The sequence below is a fragment of the Clarias gariepinus genome, chromosome 21 (genome assembly GCF_024256425.1).
Source record: "Clarias gariepinus isolate MV-2021 ecotype Netherlands chromosome 21, CGAR_prim_01v2, whole genome shotgun sequence".
Taxonomy (NCBI): Eukaryota; Metazoa; Chordata; class Actinopteri; order Siluriformes; family Clariidae; genus Clarias; species Clarias gariepinus.
Window position 1 is genome coordinate 9,478,861 of NC_071120.1, and position 17,444 is coordinate 9,496,304.

The window sequence follows — 17,444 nt, forward strand, 5'->3', positions numbered from 1 at the left end:
AGCAGTAGTCCATCATGATCACTAACCTTGGCAAAATATGGCATTTTTGAGACTTTCAACATCACTGAATTAATCATCTAATAGGTGTATGTGGATTTTAAAAACTTTCTGTATAATTTTGATAAATAAAATAAACCTTGTACTCCTGGATTCCATTAAGAAGAATCAAAATGAAATACCATCCACTGAAGGTCATATACTGTCATACACTGTCTAAATAATGAGGACATCTAGTTGGTCCCCCTAAATAAAAAAAAAAAAGGAAAAAGATCTTCTTTTTTTTACAAAACTACAGATTCCATATATTTATAAAAATAAAAAGGGGGTAAATACCCTACAGTGTCCTTGGAGTTGCTGAAGCTAAGGTTAAAGTTAGATGTAGTTATAAAATTAATTAGATGCATTAATAATAAAGACATAAGGGTAGGTCCGCACAAGCATAGTAAGAAAAACGTTGGCGTGAGTGTGTGAAAGAGTGAAGGCCGTGAGAATTCATTTCTGGAAACCAGCTGCACAAATCCTGACACAGCCTTACACTCAAAATCTAATTTTATCCTTTTATCCAATGGGTGATGGACAAACCTATACTTTTTTTTTTAGAATTGGGGTGTAGCTTTATTGCGACAGGAAGGATTTATAAATCGTCTCGACATGTAAGAGTCAGCAGAATCAAGTCAACATGCTGTCGTTTGTTCTGGCATCAGTGCTCATTGCTGGCGGTAAGCAGCTTTAACATCTGGGCAGGTGTTAACCAAACTAACATTCAGAGTTGCATCATGATGTTTTTGCTATGCATTCACAATTCTTTGCGTTGATGCTTTAGCTTTGGGGTGCGGTGTTCCCGCCATCCAGCCCCTCACCACCCGCGTGGTCAACGGAGTGGATGCCATTCCTCATAGCTGGCCCTGGCAGGTAATCATGCTTTCTTTTCTTTGTATTTCTCTGTCTTTCCTTTATTCCTTCGGTCCAAAAATGCAAACATGTATATATATATATATATATATATATATATATATATATATATATATATATATTTTTTTTTTTTCCTTTACAGATCTCTCTGCAGTACCTGCGCAATGATGAGTGGAGACACACTTGTGGAGGATCTCTGATCGCCACCAACTGGGTGATGACTGCTGCTCATTGTATCAAGTATGACTTGATGTTACTTCATTGTTAACTTCCTTGTTGATGTTTACAGTATGATTCTGTAAGACAGCACTGCAGCCGGACCATGTTTAAACTTTTGCTCTCGTCTGTCACAGCCAACAGAACACCTACCGCGTGTATGTGGGAAAATACAACCTGTTAGCAGAGGAGGCCGAATCCAAAGCCATGACTCCCGAGAAGATCATCGTTCACGAGAGGTGGAACCCCATCTTCGTAGCTCTGGGGTGAGAAGATGTACTTTGTAGTCTCATATCCTCATTCTAGTCTCTTGGTCAGGTAATAAGAGTAGCATCAGAGTAAAAACTCGTGTAAAAAATTATATGATTTGCATGAATGTGAATTCAGGTTTGACGTTGCTCTGATTAAACTCACTGAGCATGTGACCCTGAGTGACGCTGTGCAGTTGACCTGCCTGCCTCCTGCTGGTACCATTCTTCCCAACAACTACCCCTGCTACATCAGCGGCTGGGGCAGACTCTCTAGTAAGTTTGAGTGTGTCTAAATTTTTAAGTATTTATTCATGGGTTCATGTTGGAATTGTTGCAATTATCAAATTCTGAACCCACTAGTTTGACTGGTTTATTTTAAGACATAAAACTGAATGTCATACTTCATTTTCAAAATAGAACTACTACCCCAAGGGTTAACTTTGGCCAACTGTTTGTATCTACAGAGCCTTAGGAATCGTTAAGCATTATAAATTCAATGTTCAGACTGCATTGTGGTGTGTTTCAGCTGGAGGTCCCATCGCTGATAAGCTGCAGCAGGCTCTGATGCCTGTTGTTGACCATGCCACCTGCTCCAAACCTGACTGGTGGGGTATTGGCCTGAGAGACACTCTGCTGTGCTCCGGTGGTGACGGTGTCGTCGCTGGCTGCAATGTAAGTGACAGCATTCAATATTGCTTTTTACTGTGCTTTCAGTAAAGATTAACATCAATGTCAATATGGGAGTGTGTGAGAATTTTATGTAATAGTTCCATATAAAACCACTATCCATTAATACGTCATCCACACCTATCCTAACCATCCAGACATGCAGTGGTCTTCCTTGCTTTGGCTCATAATATGAATTAACAGCAGTAACTCCCAGTCTCTAAGCTGATATTGTGGTCCTCTGTCCTGCAGGGTGACTCTGGTGGTCCTCTCAACTGTAAGAACGCACATGGTGTGTGGGAAGTGCATGGCATCGCCAGCTTTGTTTCAGGCCTCGGCTGCAACTATGAGAAGAAACCAACCGTCTTCACCCGCGTGTCTGCCTACAATGACTGGATCAATGAGGTGACTAAGCAAACTGCAATCTTATGAAACAATATTACTACTACCACTACTTATACTACCATTATTATTAAAAGTAATATTCCTATTGATACTATTACTCCTCCGATCACTAACACTTTTTCTGCTACTACTAATAATATTACTAGTACCTTGACAATTGTTGCTGATACTGCCATAACTTTAACCACTACTAGTACTGCTGCTAATACTTCTATTACAACTACTATTTTTATTGCTACTACAACCACTATTGCATCAAATGTTACTAATACTATTAGAACTCTTCAAACTTTACTACTACAACACCACTGTTGCTATGACTACTATTATATATTACCATGTACTACCATTTCTATTATTATTACTATTAATGCAACATTTTTTCTTACCACTACAATACACTGCTTTACTATTGCTATATCTAGTAATACTATTTCTACTATAACTGCTACTGCTACTACTACTACTTTTATAACTATGATTACTGTCATTACTACTACTTCTATTACTACTGCTATACAATGTCATGAAAAAGTATTTAGCCTTCCTGATTTTCTTTTTCATACTTGACACTCTTAAATAATTCAGATCATCAAAAAAATTATATCACACAAAGATAATCTAAGTATATTTGAGTACCCCTCCGCATAAATTATGAAAACCTGTGATTAACCAATTTCTTTTTAGAAATCTGACTTAAATTTCACCCAGGTCTGATTACTGCCAGTCCTGTAGAATCAATAAATTATTAAACTAGAACCTATCTGAAGTGAAGCACACTAAAAGATCTCAAAAAGCAGCACATCATGATACAATTTAAAGAAATTAAGAACAAAGTAATTGGTATCAGTCTGAATGTATCAGTCTAAAAAGGGGAACAAAGCCATTTCTAAGCTTTGGGACTCACTGTGAGAACCACTGTGCGGTGCGAACCGCAGTGAGAGCCATTATCCACTAATGGGAAAAAAACTTGAAACAGTGGTGAAACTTCCCAGGAGTGGCCGGCCTCCCGAAATCACTCCAGAGCAGAACGGCGAGGAGCTTATAAAAGAACACAGAACAACATCTTAAGTTCCAAGGTGAAAGTCACTGCTGACCAAAAAGAACACAAAGCCTTGTCTCACATTTGCCAAAACACATCTCGATTATCCTTAAGTCTTTTGGGCGAAGACAAAAGTCAAACTTTTTGGAAGGTGTGCATCCTGTTACATCTGGCATGAAACTAGCACAGCATTTCATACATTTTTTTTTATACAAACAGTCAAACACAATGGTTGTAGTATAGGATATGCAAATAGGCTGATCATACTTAAAAAAAAAACCTCTAATGTGGCTAAATATAAGCAATTCTGCAAAGAAGAGTGGGCCAAAATTCCTCCACAGTGAGGCGAAAGACACCAAGCATTTATTGGTGTCAACAACACCAAACAGTTTTTGTTTTTAGTTTTAGGGGGCAATACCTTTTTCACATAGGGTCAGGCAGGTTTGGACAGCCTTATAAATAAAAAAAAAATTAAAAACTGCATTTTGTATTGACCGGTGGCGGCCGATCCATAATAATTATTCATGTTAATAATAAAATAAAGTAATTTAGTCACAATATTCTGTTTAATAATAAAAATAAAAAAAAACAATTAAAAAAATCCAAAACTGTGTCACGATCATTTGTGTTTGTGTACGCGGGGCGCCGGAAAAACGAGTGTCCATGTAGGCACGTACATTTTTAAAAAGCATGTGATTTGAGGCTGAGCTCTAATTGGATTTTTTTCCAAATCATCCTTAGGGCGCAGAACTGTGTGTCCTGAACACTCCCACGTTTGTTCTTAGTGAATCAATATTGTTTTTAAATATTTGGGCTCATGTGATTGGACCATTCCCAACGAGTCTTATTAATCATTCTGAAAGAGTCTAAATATGAGAGAAAATTCTGTCATTTCTTTGCTAAAATACCCCTTCACAAGGCAATTTAATGAAGAAAGAAATAAAGTTGGACCAGATCGACCTGATCTTTTAATTAAGCAGCAGTCAAGGGACCGCGGCCGAGCTTACATTTCCGGTGCTTTTCCAGCACTTCTTATGGCTATTTACAGGCATTTATTAAACGTTTCATTTTAATTTTGTTTGCGCCCCCAAAAATGTTTGCACCAGCCGCCACTGGTATTGACTCTTTGGTGGTTAACTTTAAAATGTAATGTGTAATATTAAAATGTTTTTGATGATCTCATTTAACTGTGACACATATGCCAAAAAAAAAAAAAAAAAAAATCTGGAGGGGAGCAAATAGTTTTTCACAGCACTGTACTGTAACAATGACTATTGCCACTACTCCTACTGTTGTAACTCCTATTACTGGCACTACTAATATTGTTATAACTAGAAATACAGCCACTTCTACTATTACAACTTTTCTACTACTTACTATACTATTTCTATAGATTGTATTTTAATACTGTGTTCTGATATGGTTAAATAATTGCACTTAATACTGTTTTACATAATGTTAATTGTATAATCTATTAACAGTTTAAATATTCATACTGTGTACTGTTTTTTAGTGCAGTGGTATACTAATATAACATTGATAGTTATTACAATAGCTGACAATACTGGAATATATTTAAATATAAAATTATTCGGCAGTTATTAAGAAATTTTTTCTTTCTCTTTGCTTTCAGGTTATGCTTAAAAACTAAGGTGATAAACTCATTTCAATAAATCCTTTAATGGTAATGCATTTGTCATTGTTGTCATGGTGTCTGTTGTCTATTTTACACACACACACACACACACACACACAAACACATATATATATATATATATATATATATATATATATATATATATATATATATATTTAAACCTGTCATGCTAAATTTCCTCAGATCACTCCATGTGTAAATATAAATCACACTCATATATAGAGGCCCTAGGCAAAAACTGTGCAGGGGTCCTCTCCAGCCAGGATTCATTACCATTATCTTATAAATAATAATGAAATTGTCAGCCCTCTGGGCTCGCCCTATAGTGGCCTGAGCCCCAAGCATTTGCTTTCCTTTCCTGTTGACAAGCAGTCTGATCATGTCATCCTCTGAAGTATTTGCCCAAATGTTTTTGACGTTCTAATATCAAAACCCTAAAGTATACGAAACATGGAATGTGTTTTCCAACCAAGGCACATTATTAGTGATTTCTGACCAGCCATGAGAGAACAAACAGCAACTCCAAACACCTGCCTCCCGACGAAGATGCTTCCCACCGTTACCTGCTGGCGTTAGTGCCAAAGCCAAGACTGGGAATCTGTTACCAGTCCAATTCAGATTATAAATCTTTGCAAGGTCACACACATGGTTTCCATCCCGATGAGCAGGTTTGATTCGTTCTTGGCTACTACAAGGTGGAGCTGCATTTCCAAGCATAGCAGGAGGCCTAAGATCAGACCTGAATATGCTGCAGCCCAGGGAAACCTGGAGAGTAGAATTTGGTTTGAAATTGAACTGTGGAAGTGTATATATATATTTCTCTGTGTGTGTGTGTGTGTGTGTGTGTGTGTGTGTGTGTGTGTGTGTGTGTGTGTGTGTATTTTAAAGCTTTGAATTTTATCTCCAAGGCTGCTGTCATGCTTGCATCTGTCTTCATCGACTGTTATGACGTTTCTTTGTATTTGCTGGTCAAAAAAACAATGTAAAATATCTCAAAATACAAGTGCAATTGTGTGGGAATTTTTTTGCCTCGTTTCTTAAAAAGAAACCAAAACAAACTCCTTTTCTTTTCATGTGACATCAATATCTCAACCATTGAGATGTATTGCACGTGCACCTTGAATAAACATGTGCCTTGGCTATGTAGAAATGAGTCAGTAAAAAAAATAATCACCATTCACCAGTAAAAATCTGAGATAGACTTAATATAGTCAATTGTTTAATGTTGGAATCTTCAGGGTTTCTCTAAACATTTAAATGCATTATAAAGCATAAATTAGCTCATATATTGGGAGTCTGTCTAGCTATCTAAATAACTGGTTTAAATGTAGAAATAGAAATAATGTGTGAATTATTTTAGCAAAGGCTAACTTGTGGTTACATTTCCTCTCCTACACAACAGAGCCAGTTACTGTTTCTAGCATCCAGCTTGCTTGTTAGCAGTCAGTTTCCTTGCTAGCGAGAAGAATTATTTGTATAAACTGAGGATATTTCACACATTTTATATAGTTTATATAGCTATGAGTATACAGAAGCTACAGTTGCTTGCTAGCATCCATAGCTAGCAAAAATGTATGATAAACATAAAATTGATTATGATGATTGATTGATTGATTAATTGATTGATTGATTGTATACTTTGTGTCTTTTTTTAGCAAGTTCGGGATTCTGGCTTTTCACAGTGAATCAGTTCATTTGATTCAGCTCACCAATAAGATTCGACTCTTTCCAATTCCTAATGATTCTTTAACATTTTTTAAAAACCAGACAGCAATTGCCAAATATCCTGACTAGTGTTTCTTTGGTTAACTTTCATTAAATCTTACTTTACAAAAAACATTATGGAGGTGTTATTGTCTGTGATGGTCTTCAGTTGCTCGTATCAAAACTTATCTTTTTGTGGTTCATAAACAACAAACATGCTTTCACTGCCAATGTACAAGCGCAGGCAAAATCATTTCAAATAAAAATCACACCCTAGTGAGGTTTCACGCGAAGTTACGAGCTGTGTTCAAGTGAAACCAGGATGTTCGATTATGCAGAAAATTGTTTTGAGAGCATTTTACTAGTGCTTGGATATACCATCAATGGCCAACTCCTTTAATGGCCCAAACATGTGGAAATGGTTTGTATCAAGATCAGGACTGTACAGTGGGAATAACTCCCAGCTGAGTTCATGCAAGTGGTGTTTTTCATATATCTTCTATACCGCTTATCCTGTACAGGGTTGCAGGGGGTGGCTGGAGCCTATCCCATGAGACTTTGGACGTAAGGCATGGTACACTCTGGACATGGTACCTTTCCATCGCAGGACACACACACACACTACATGCAATTTGGGAACACTAATTAGCCTAATCTGTATCTCTTTTTGAACTGTTGGAGAAATCCGGAGTACCCGGAGGAAACCCACCAAGCACAGAGACAACATACAAACTCCATGCACACAGACCTGAGGTGCAAGGCGACAGTACTTATCACTAAACCAGTGTCACCATTTTATAATTAATTAAATAGAATTGAATTTTATCTTTTTTTATTATGTCATGTTGTTATGCCCCACTAATAATAATAATAATAATAATAAAACTCGTGCTGAGGACCAAATGTACCTCAGTGATAAGAATTTACATCTTGCAGATCAACACAAACAAAACATCTCTCTCTCTCTCTCTCTCTCTCTCTCTGTCTGTTAGGCACATTATGTGTCACGTGGGAATCTCTCCGCTGCGCGCGCTTCTACAGATAGTCTCAGCTGCCTCGCGCGCGTTTAAAAAGAACAGGCAGGCAGAAGCACTTTGTCTCTGCTCGAGGCTTTTTAATGTGGCGAGCTGAAGCCACGCCCCCCTGCCGGACCACACAGTTGCAGTGCGCGCTTTAACTGACACCGTTACTCGCGTGACTCCTCCTAGCTCTCGCGCGCTCCGAAAGTCAACCAGACGTTGGGAAATTACGGCAAAGGTCCTTCCAGCATCGACACAAACAAACACACCGGGAGGAGCTCCTGATGAACCGGGTCAGTCTGAGTGATACTTTATTTTAATGTATTAAAATGTCTGAATTATAGCGTCTGAACAGTTGTATGCACGCGACGCAACATGTGTGCGCGTGCAAATTAGGTTTTTTCCCCCTCGCGCGACCAAATTTTGTTTTGTTTATATGAAATATGTTGCATTTGCGTTAAGTTTTAATGTGCGCTGTGTGTGTGTGTGTGTGTGTGTGTGTGTGTGTGATCATACACCAACGCAGCAAGTGTAAAATGTTTCAGGATGTACTGCAATTCGAATTCATTTTTAGATATCTTAAATAAACAAACAAACAAATAAACAAAAAGATTAAGATCTTTAATAAGCAATCCTGGAGTAAAGAAAAGGAAAAAGTTCCTAAAAGGACACGAGGAAGGAAGCATATAAATATGAAGGACATAGCCTAATGAGCCTAAATAAAAGTGTCTGGATATCTGCAAACTACATTTATATTGGCACGCTAAGAAAGGTGAAAGTTTCTTCAAAAGAATCATTACTAGTGACGAGACACAGAATTATCAATACGTGTCTGAGAGTAAACCGCAGAGTTGGACTGGAAACATCCTCAATCACTGATTGAGAAAAAGCTTAAAAGTTAACCATCAGCTGGAAAATTGATGCTTACAGTTTCCTGGGATTCTCAGGGACCAGTATTGGAATATTATCAGGAAACACGTGCAACAACCAACAGTACATTGCAAACTGTGAGTTGCTTATTGAAGACCTAAAGGCTGAACTTCGGCTTAAACTCGGAGGACTGCTGTCCAATTGTGTTGTGATTTTGTACGATGATGCACGTTCTCACATTTCTTCCCACACTTCGTTTTAAGGTGTTAAAGCATCCTTCCTTTAGTACTGATCTCGCTCCATAGGACTTTCGCCTGTTTGGTCTCCTGATTGCAGGCCTATGAGGACGAGGATTCACTTCTGATGAAGATGTGAAGACAGTAGTGCATTAGTGGCTGGCAGCTCAGCTTTGAACAATTTTTTCATAAGGGAATATAAAAGCTTGTTGACAGATGGACAAAGTGTATTGAAAAGAAAGGGGATTATGTTAAAAAATATGTATTTGTCTTTTCTGTAAGTTAATTCAAGTAAATTTCACAGTCAAGAGTTTGTGATAATTTTTGACTTATATACATCTTCTTAATGCATCAGTGTATGGCCCTACAAGTAAAAAAAGACCAAAAGGCAAATGATTCTGGTGCTTTCAGGATGTTCAGTATGACCAGATTGTGAATAAGAGTCGTGGGATGAGCAGTACAAGCAAGGGTAAGAGAAAAGGGCGAGACTTGGGAATAAACTTTCTGCATCTTTATGCCGTCCATCCATATCGAAAGGTGAGTTACAAGGATGCACGAGGATGTGTCAGTTATCCTGTTAAGTCTAGAACAACACACTACTGTATGCTTGCTTAGAAAATAACAGAATTGGACTTGCATTGACGCAAGACAATTTAAACTGACCCCCAGGTGTGTCTCCTGACTCATGTGGGTTGTTTAAAATGAATTAAAGAAAGAATTATTGTTTGATGCGTCTGCTGCATCTTGATACGTTCACCAGACGGCCTCAAACTGAGAGAAAGGGACAAACACACACGCACACATGATCTGAAGTTCCCAGGAGTGGTGACCTGTTTCACGTACATCCCGTAGATCAAAAGAACAAAAGTCATTAACATGTAAGTCCTACAGAGACCCGGAGACAGACAGACTAGGATGTTAGACATGTTAACATTTTCCAGTTAGACAAAAGGGTTCCAGCAGACACAAGCTATTTGTACTTATATCCATCTGAACACGCGCTGTAGGAAGTGTTACCATATAAGGAATCAGGAAGTGCAACAAGTTGTCCATAATATTGATTGCAGCTTTGCTGAGTTCTCAAATCTGATTTATCTGGCAGAGCAACTAATTTGAATAATGTTATTTAACTATGTGTAAATATCCATGTATCCATTTAGGAACCTCTGTAGTCCAACTAGGGACCATGGAGCCAATGGTGACGATTTTTCCATCTTGTATGACTGTGGTAGAACCTCTGGTCAACAGTCATATGCACATTAAATATAAATATATTATGGCTAATATTAGGGATGGAAATCACTATAGACCTCTTGATACAATATTTATATTTATAATATGATATTTGTTATCATAATATATTATACAAAGTATCACAATTTTATAAACCCTAATTCAATATTATTATTATTATTACTATTATTATTAATTTTTTAAAATTCTAAAAAATTGCAAATAATTTGCTACTACCACACAGGATGCTGTGCTGCCTGCCGAGGTGCAGTTTAGAGCTCCAACTGTAGAATAAAATAGGAATCACAAATTTCCGCAGTAATAAAAGGAATAAAATACAGGACATGCCGGTGGTGGCAAAAATAATATGTCTCTCCATCATACCACCCTGTCGAGGATTTGTTTTCCCAAGTGCTTCATTCCTTAAATCCTTTTATTCCCCTGAGTAGTGAAGCGGCACTGATTAACACAAGGTTGTATAATTTCCATAATGTTTTTTGTAACTTGCCTAGAAGTTCTATGGACTTTATTAGAGTTTTGTTTGTTATTGCACAGAATGCTGTCTTTGTCTCCATTTTTCACAGACACTGTCACTCTGTGGTTGTGTCAGGGTGTGTGCATTGATGAAATTTAACAGCTTGCAACTCAAACACGACCCTAGATCATGGTGATGTCAGGACGCATGACTGAAACCTGACATGATCCAATATTTTAGCAGAAACTCTGACTTATACAAAAATAATAAAGTTTAATCAAACAATTTTTTAAAACAAATTCATCCGCAAACCCTTGTTCAGTCCATTCAGCACTTGAATGTCTTTAGTGTATTTCGCTTCATGCTGTTTAGTATTCAGCTCCACATTCATGACCAGCAGCAAACGGAACAAAGCAGCCACTGAGGGACTTACACACAAGTCTTAAATTGTTCCTGACATGGACAAATCAGCTTGAGTATAATAGATCTCAGTGTAAATTTAGGTTTTGCTTTCAGTGTTAATAATGTTCTGTTACAGTCACTTTAAATGTAATGTGATGCTTGAGCAGCATCGCAACTACTTTTTTTTTTATATCAGATGTTCTTCATAGCTCATAGACGATCTAAAATAGAGATTTTCTCAGCCTTTTTTTAAACAAAAAAATGGGTCTTTTGTGTCAAAAAAATGCAAAATACTTTTCCCGGCCTCTTCATTAGGGATTCCTGTTTAACTGTTTTTTAATGCAAATATCTAATCAGGTCTAATCAGGCATGGTAGCAGATGGGCTACAGCAGCAGAAAACCACACTGTGTGCCACTCCTGTCAGCTTAGACCGGGAAACAATTCATAAGGGTAAAATTCGCATGGGCTCACCAAGATTAGAAAACGTTTAGATGTTAAGGTCAGAATTTGGCGTAAACAGCATGAACACATGCATCTGTACTACGTTATATCAACAGTTCTGCTGGTGGTGTAATGGTGTATTGGAACATTTTGAGTCGCTTAGTACCATTTAAGCATGGTTTAACTGCCACAACTTATTGCTGTGTAAGTATTTTTGTCCACCCCTTTATGATCACAGGATAACACGCCATGTCACAAAGCCAAAATCATCTTAAACTGGTTTCTTGAACATGACACTGTACTAAAATGGCTACAGTCGCCAAATTTTAATCCGTTGGGTGTAACAGGAGATTCTCATCATGGATGTTCAGCTGATAAATCTGCAGCATCTTTGCGTCGCTGTCATGTCAGTATGGACCGAAATCTCGAAGGGAATGTTTGCAACACCTTGTTAAGGCAGTTCTGAAGGCACAAGTGGGTGCAATCCTGTACCAGCAAGGTGTACCTAATGAAGTGGCTAGTCCATGTATGTGATTGAAAAGGCATAGGACATGATATTCTATTCAAAATGGCAAAATGGTCTAATATGTAATTTTGTTGTTGTGATGGTTACATTATCCTGAGAGTAATCAACACCATGCTTTGGAAGTCTGGGTGCCGTAGCAGAATGGACTTTAATTCAGTTTGTAATCAGTTACCAGAACCAGAACCATCAAAACCAACCTAAAACAATGGAGCGAACTTAACATAAAAGACAGACAGAGATCAGTTGAGTGTAGAGACGTGCTTAAATCATATGAGTGACTTGCAGCTTAGGTGATGAGACAGATGCTGATAATCAAAGCGAGAGCTCATTTCCCGTTGTAGACTTGTGATAGGCGAAAAAGAATCTCTCAATTTAGCAAAGCGAAGCCCAATAACTCACTGCACTGACACCAAGAAGGGAGGTAAGGAAAGATTCACACTCATTCTAACTTATTACCTCCGTAGTACTTTTTCCTGTCTTGTCATTCAGGCCTAGTGTGAGCAAGCTTGCCTTTTAAATTCATTTTGTTTTATTCCTCTTATACCACAGCAGTTTGTTCTGTTTATAGTCATATTTAATGTTCAATAAAGGTCACTAAGCGACTGCAATATTTAATATTCATGTAAAAATGTACGTGACTCATGACAAAAAGCCCGACCCACACCACAACCACTAGCTTCCTTTTTTATTGTACTTCCTGGCTCACACGTTTTAGTTTTGTGAATGCCATATTTTATTCAGAACGCCAACCTCTCTGGAATAAAGTTTCATGATTCATCTCCTAATTGTTGTAGCACTTATAACCACTACAATAAAATCAAATAAAAAGTTTGCTGAGTAAACACAAAATACATACGACACTGTTTCTTTAATTATTTATTTTCCTCAATCTGGTTTCGTTTTGCTTGGATTGTCATCTCTCTAAAATCACACAGTTGTTATACAGCTGACTTCTCCTCTCTCTTTTTTCCATCTCTGGACCTGAACTCATTGGTGTATGTGTGTGTGAGAAAGACGGAAAGAGTGACCGTCCTCAATCTTCCTTCTGCCTCGTCTCATTCCACGCTCAGTAATAACAGCACAGGGTGTGAAATTGGCGCGGGGGCGAGAGGGGAATTGCCCCGAGACTTGGCACCATGCCTGTGATTGAATCTTATTCAGTCTCGTAAGCAGGAAAAAAACGCCTTGACGCTAACATTAACCTGCAGTGTGAATGGATTAAGCGCATCAAATGTCATCCATCTTCATTGAGAGTGTCGCAGAGCCACAGTTATGTTGACTTCGTGAAGGACAAAGTTTACCGTCCAGCTGCGTAACGAGTGTTTAATGGCAATTTGAGTAGATCTGCCTCTCATTTGCTCACTGAATTATCATCAGCGGAGGCTTTCTGAGAGTCGGTTAGGAACAGAACAACAACTGGTTTCAGTTATGGTAATGTGTTTCTGTTCTGCGCCACACATTAAAAACTCATCATGAAATTTATGTCACATCGGAATGCAATTGTTACTGCTGAAAAAAGATGACGCAGCTTTTTCATAGTGGCTGAGGGAAAAGCTTTCTGCTTTCTGGGTCACATGCATCTGCACAAAACATCTATACAATATACACTCACCGGCTACTTCATTAGATACACCGTGCTAGTACTGGGTTAGACCCACTTTTGTCTTTAGAACTGTTTTAATTCTTCATGATATAGATTCAACAAGGTGCCACATTATCCTGTGGTCATTAAGGGATGGTCATGGTCAGCAGCAATATTCTGGAACTAAGGCATCTAAAGTGTGCCAAGGAAATAGTTCCCACGCCATTACACCACCAGCAGCAGCCTACAACGTTGATATGAGAATAGATCCATGCTTTGATGTTGTTTCATGTCAATTTCTGACCCTACCATCCGAACGTCCGACTCATCAGACCAGAGTCAACATTTTTACAATCTTCTGTTGGTAAAATTTGGTGAGCCCATGCAAATTATAGCCTCGGTTTCTTGTTCTTAGCGACCATCCGGTGTGATGTTTTGCAGTGATGCTACTCAGCATGTAACAGGATGTTATTTAAGTTACTGAGTTACTATCAGCTTGAACTACTCTGGCCAGTCTTCTTTGACCTCTGGGTTTTTTCACCCGGAGAACAGCTGCTTACTGGATATTTGCCCTTTTTCACACCATGCTCAGTAAATCCTTGGTTTTATAGATGGTTGTGCCTGGAAATCCCAGTAAATCATCAGTTTCAGGGATACTCAGACCAGCATCCATGCCACATTCAAAGTGCCTTTAATCACCTTTCTTTCCCATTCTGCTTGAACTTTAGCAGATAGTCTTGACCATGTCTACATGCCTAAATAATTTAAGTTTTTGCCATGTGATTGAACAATTAGATATTTGCGTTACAAGCAGTTGTACAGGTGTACCTAACGAAGTGGCCGGTGAATATACGCCGCGTGACAGTCTCACACGCCAACGTTTCATTTGACCGGCATTAGCTTTGATTACAGTGCACAATGTGGTCGACAGTTAATGTGTGAAAATGAATCCTACTGCTCCCAGAGCCAATCATTTAGTACATCCTGAATTAATTTCATTGCCATACGTATAACGTTGCTGAGCCTGGACCTGACCATCCAAAGCAACCCCAGATCATACCTACAGAGGCTTGACAAGTGGGCACTGTGCATGATGGGTGCATCGCCTTATGCGCTTCCCCTCTCTTCAGACCACACGACCTTTTGCCATTACTCCAAAGGTCAATTCTTGTACTTCTGAGCAGTTTGACGACTTTTTCCTGGCTAGCCTTCCTAACAAGTGTTTTTCTTAATGCGCTTACTTTCTCTGTTAAACACAGCTCTGGTTTCAGCCTTCAATATTTTATAATGAAACTTCACCAGTTGTTTAAGTGACCTCCGACTGATCAATCAGTCAGCACTTTCCGTATTTAATAATATTTAATAGTAGTAATAATGTGTTTTGACTCAGTCATTTCAAATTTGTGTAATTATATTCTTATATATATATATATATATATATATATATATATATATATATATATATATATATATAACTTATACTTATATATATATAACTTATACTTATATATATATAATATTATATAACACTGTAAATGGTTGCAAACTATGGTCAGATGTGACTGTATCATATAGCAGGCGGACTAAAAAACAATGACAGGCTCTGTCACTGTCAATCCCAGCAAAGGTTATGTGGCCTCTTTGATTTTCCTGTTTCCACGTAATGGAAGAATGAATGTTCCATTAAAAAGAGCTGTAGAGGTTCTGTCTAGATTAGTCCATGTGAGGGAATCATGGCCTTTGCACCTTTTAGTCTAAATAAAGGAGGCATGGCTTCTGTGCTCTCAGTCCTAACGGAAGAGACATGACCTGTGCACCTGTCAGTCCCAATGAGGGAGGTGTAACATCTGCACTTTATCAGTCTCAGTCCTCAGTGCTTATTATTCACTGTAAAGAAGGCGTGGAATGTCACGGTGTTGTATAATACTCATTTACAGTTTTATTTTGTTTATTCTGTGTATCCTTCATATGTTAAGCATCAGGTTGTTCATGCTCTGCTGTTTTAGAGGACAAGCGCACACCCTGTTTATACTGCACTTAGTCACAGAATGGTTTGCCAAAATTTCTTTTTCCAATCGGGACCCAGCATTGCATTGTGATTGGTAGCTCTATTTAAAACCATATGTATTGTGTTTTTCATATTAAATACATATGAATATATATTCTGGATTTTTTTTTTAAACCTTAAATGAGCTCTTTGATTATATGTGTCTGATGATGTCTGTAACAATCAGTGAACCGAATTAAAAGTCCATTCATGGAATGATTTGTTCCTGTTCAGTCCAATTAGAGGGCACGTGATTATTTTATTAACCATTATTTGTCTTTTCAGGTGTGAATCAAAGCTCCGACTGCATCCTGTAAAAAGGGCAAAGGAACAACTCTCTACACCTTCAATAGTTGATTTGCTTTTTTAATTAAACCACCACCGATATGTGGTGTGTTTGTTTGTTTTAAGAAACTAAACTCTGATAGGAAAACTATAATGGAGTCGGAACCAAGAACCGGCCTTTCTTCAGCAGCTGTGGTGGCCATCGTGTGTAACACAGTACTTGCCGTTCTCATGCTCCTTCTCTTCATCATCATATGCAAGGCCTGTAAAGTGCCCTCCAGTCCAGAGAGGGCACCGGTGCTCGGACAGACGCAAGAGAAGAAGAAGAGCAGCGAACAAAAGTATTTACTGACTTCAGCCTGAGACTTCAGATATGTTTGTACTTGCCTGGCAGGTCATTTGAGTTTGGAACTTGAATAGCCATCGTACAATGGCGCTATTGAATCCTCATAGTCAGAGAAATAACTTGGGATGATTTAGAATTATATTAAACTGTAATAAGGTTCTGTTGGAGAGAGCGATAAAGAAGAAAAGCACAGCACTGTTTAGTTATTGCCTTGGTTTTTTAATAACATCATTTACACCCGGGAGCAGGTGAAGTACTTTCCTGGTTTCACACTGAGCGGAAACCAAGCTGAAAATTTCAGAGGGATGAAACACAAACTATTTTATCTGTGCATTGTAATCATTTATGTTTTCCTGCTTTAGAATAAAAGGATAGAAATGAGCATAAAAAATTAAACCTATGCTGGCCAGCGCCTGTTAAGAGTTCTCTGGCGTGTCGCCTGAGGGTTTGGCCGCGTCTTTACAGTTGCTCGTATATTTACCTTTACATTTGATTTAGCTTGATATTTATTGAAAGCTACTCACATCAGAGATGAGTTGAAACTGATCAGTTAAAAGACTGACTTGTAGTAAGTAATCAGTCGGCAAGCTCCTCCAGGGGGTTCAAATCTCTCCTCTGGCCTGTATGTGTGTGAAGTTTGCATGTTCTTCCCATGCTTAGTGGGTTTCCTCCCACAGTCCAAAGACATACAGTGTAGGCTGATTGGAGTTTCCCAATTAAGAATTTGGGCTGCTGACAGCTTCTGCCTCAGCCAATCATCCCCACATTAAAGAGACTTCATAGGAGTTGTTGAATTATTGAAAGGAGACTGTGGGGATGTACAGTATGGAAAGTAGGGATAAAAAAAATCACCAACGACCACCCGATATGATATCACGCTCCCCAGGTTTTCAATTTGTTTCGCAGTTCTAGAGGGTGGATAAAAAGTAACTAGGCATTATAAGTTGGTAATAGAGGCCATATTTCTAATACAAATTTATTGAAACAAATTGTACTTTATTACATAGGAAAATAAAAGCAAATGTTTAAATTTTAACATAGGCTGGTGGCATCAACCAGTTTCCTCAAATGACAAGTTTGGGAAGTTGTTTGGGATATTGCTGGGAACATCTTGAAATTGTGCCTCCA

General features: G+C 38.3%; 1 protein-coding gene and 1 long non-coding RNA gene across 2 annotated transcripts; both read left to right on the forward strand.

Annotated features, from left to right (window-relative positions):
* The first annotated feature begins 620 nt into the window (after positions 1 to 620).
* On the forward strand, positions 621 to 5,184 carry ela3l (elastase 3 like). Its single transcript, XM_053480709.1, has 8 exons — positions 621 to 719; positions 824 to 912; positions 1,055 to 1,152; positions 1,266 to 1,394; positions 1,516 to 1,652; positions 1,906 to 2,051; positions 2,298 to 2,450; positions 5,126 to 5,184. Exons 1-8 carry the CDS (start codon positions 680 to 682, stop codon positions 5,141 to 5,143), a joined length of 810 nt encoding a protein of 269 aa, XP_053336684.1. The 5' UTR covers positions 621 to 679; the 3' UTR covers positions 5,144 to 5,184.
* A 2,749-nt stretch (positions 5,185 to 7,933) lies between these two features.
* Positions 7,934 to 16,087, forward strand: LOC128509012 (uncharacterized). Its single transcript, XR_008355990.1, has 2 exons — positions 7,934 to 8,165; positions 15,971 to 16,087. It is a non-coding gene; the product is annotated as an uncharacterized LOC128509012 (long non-coding RNA).
* The last annotated feature ends 1,357 nt before the right edge of the window (positions 16,088 to 17,444 follow it).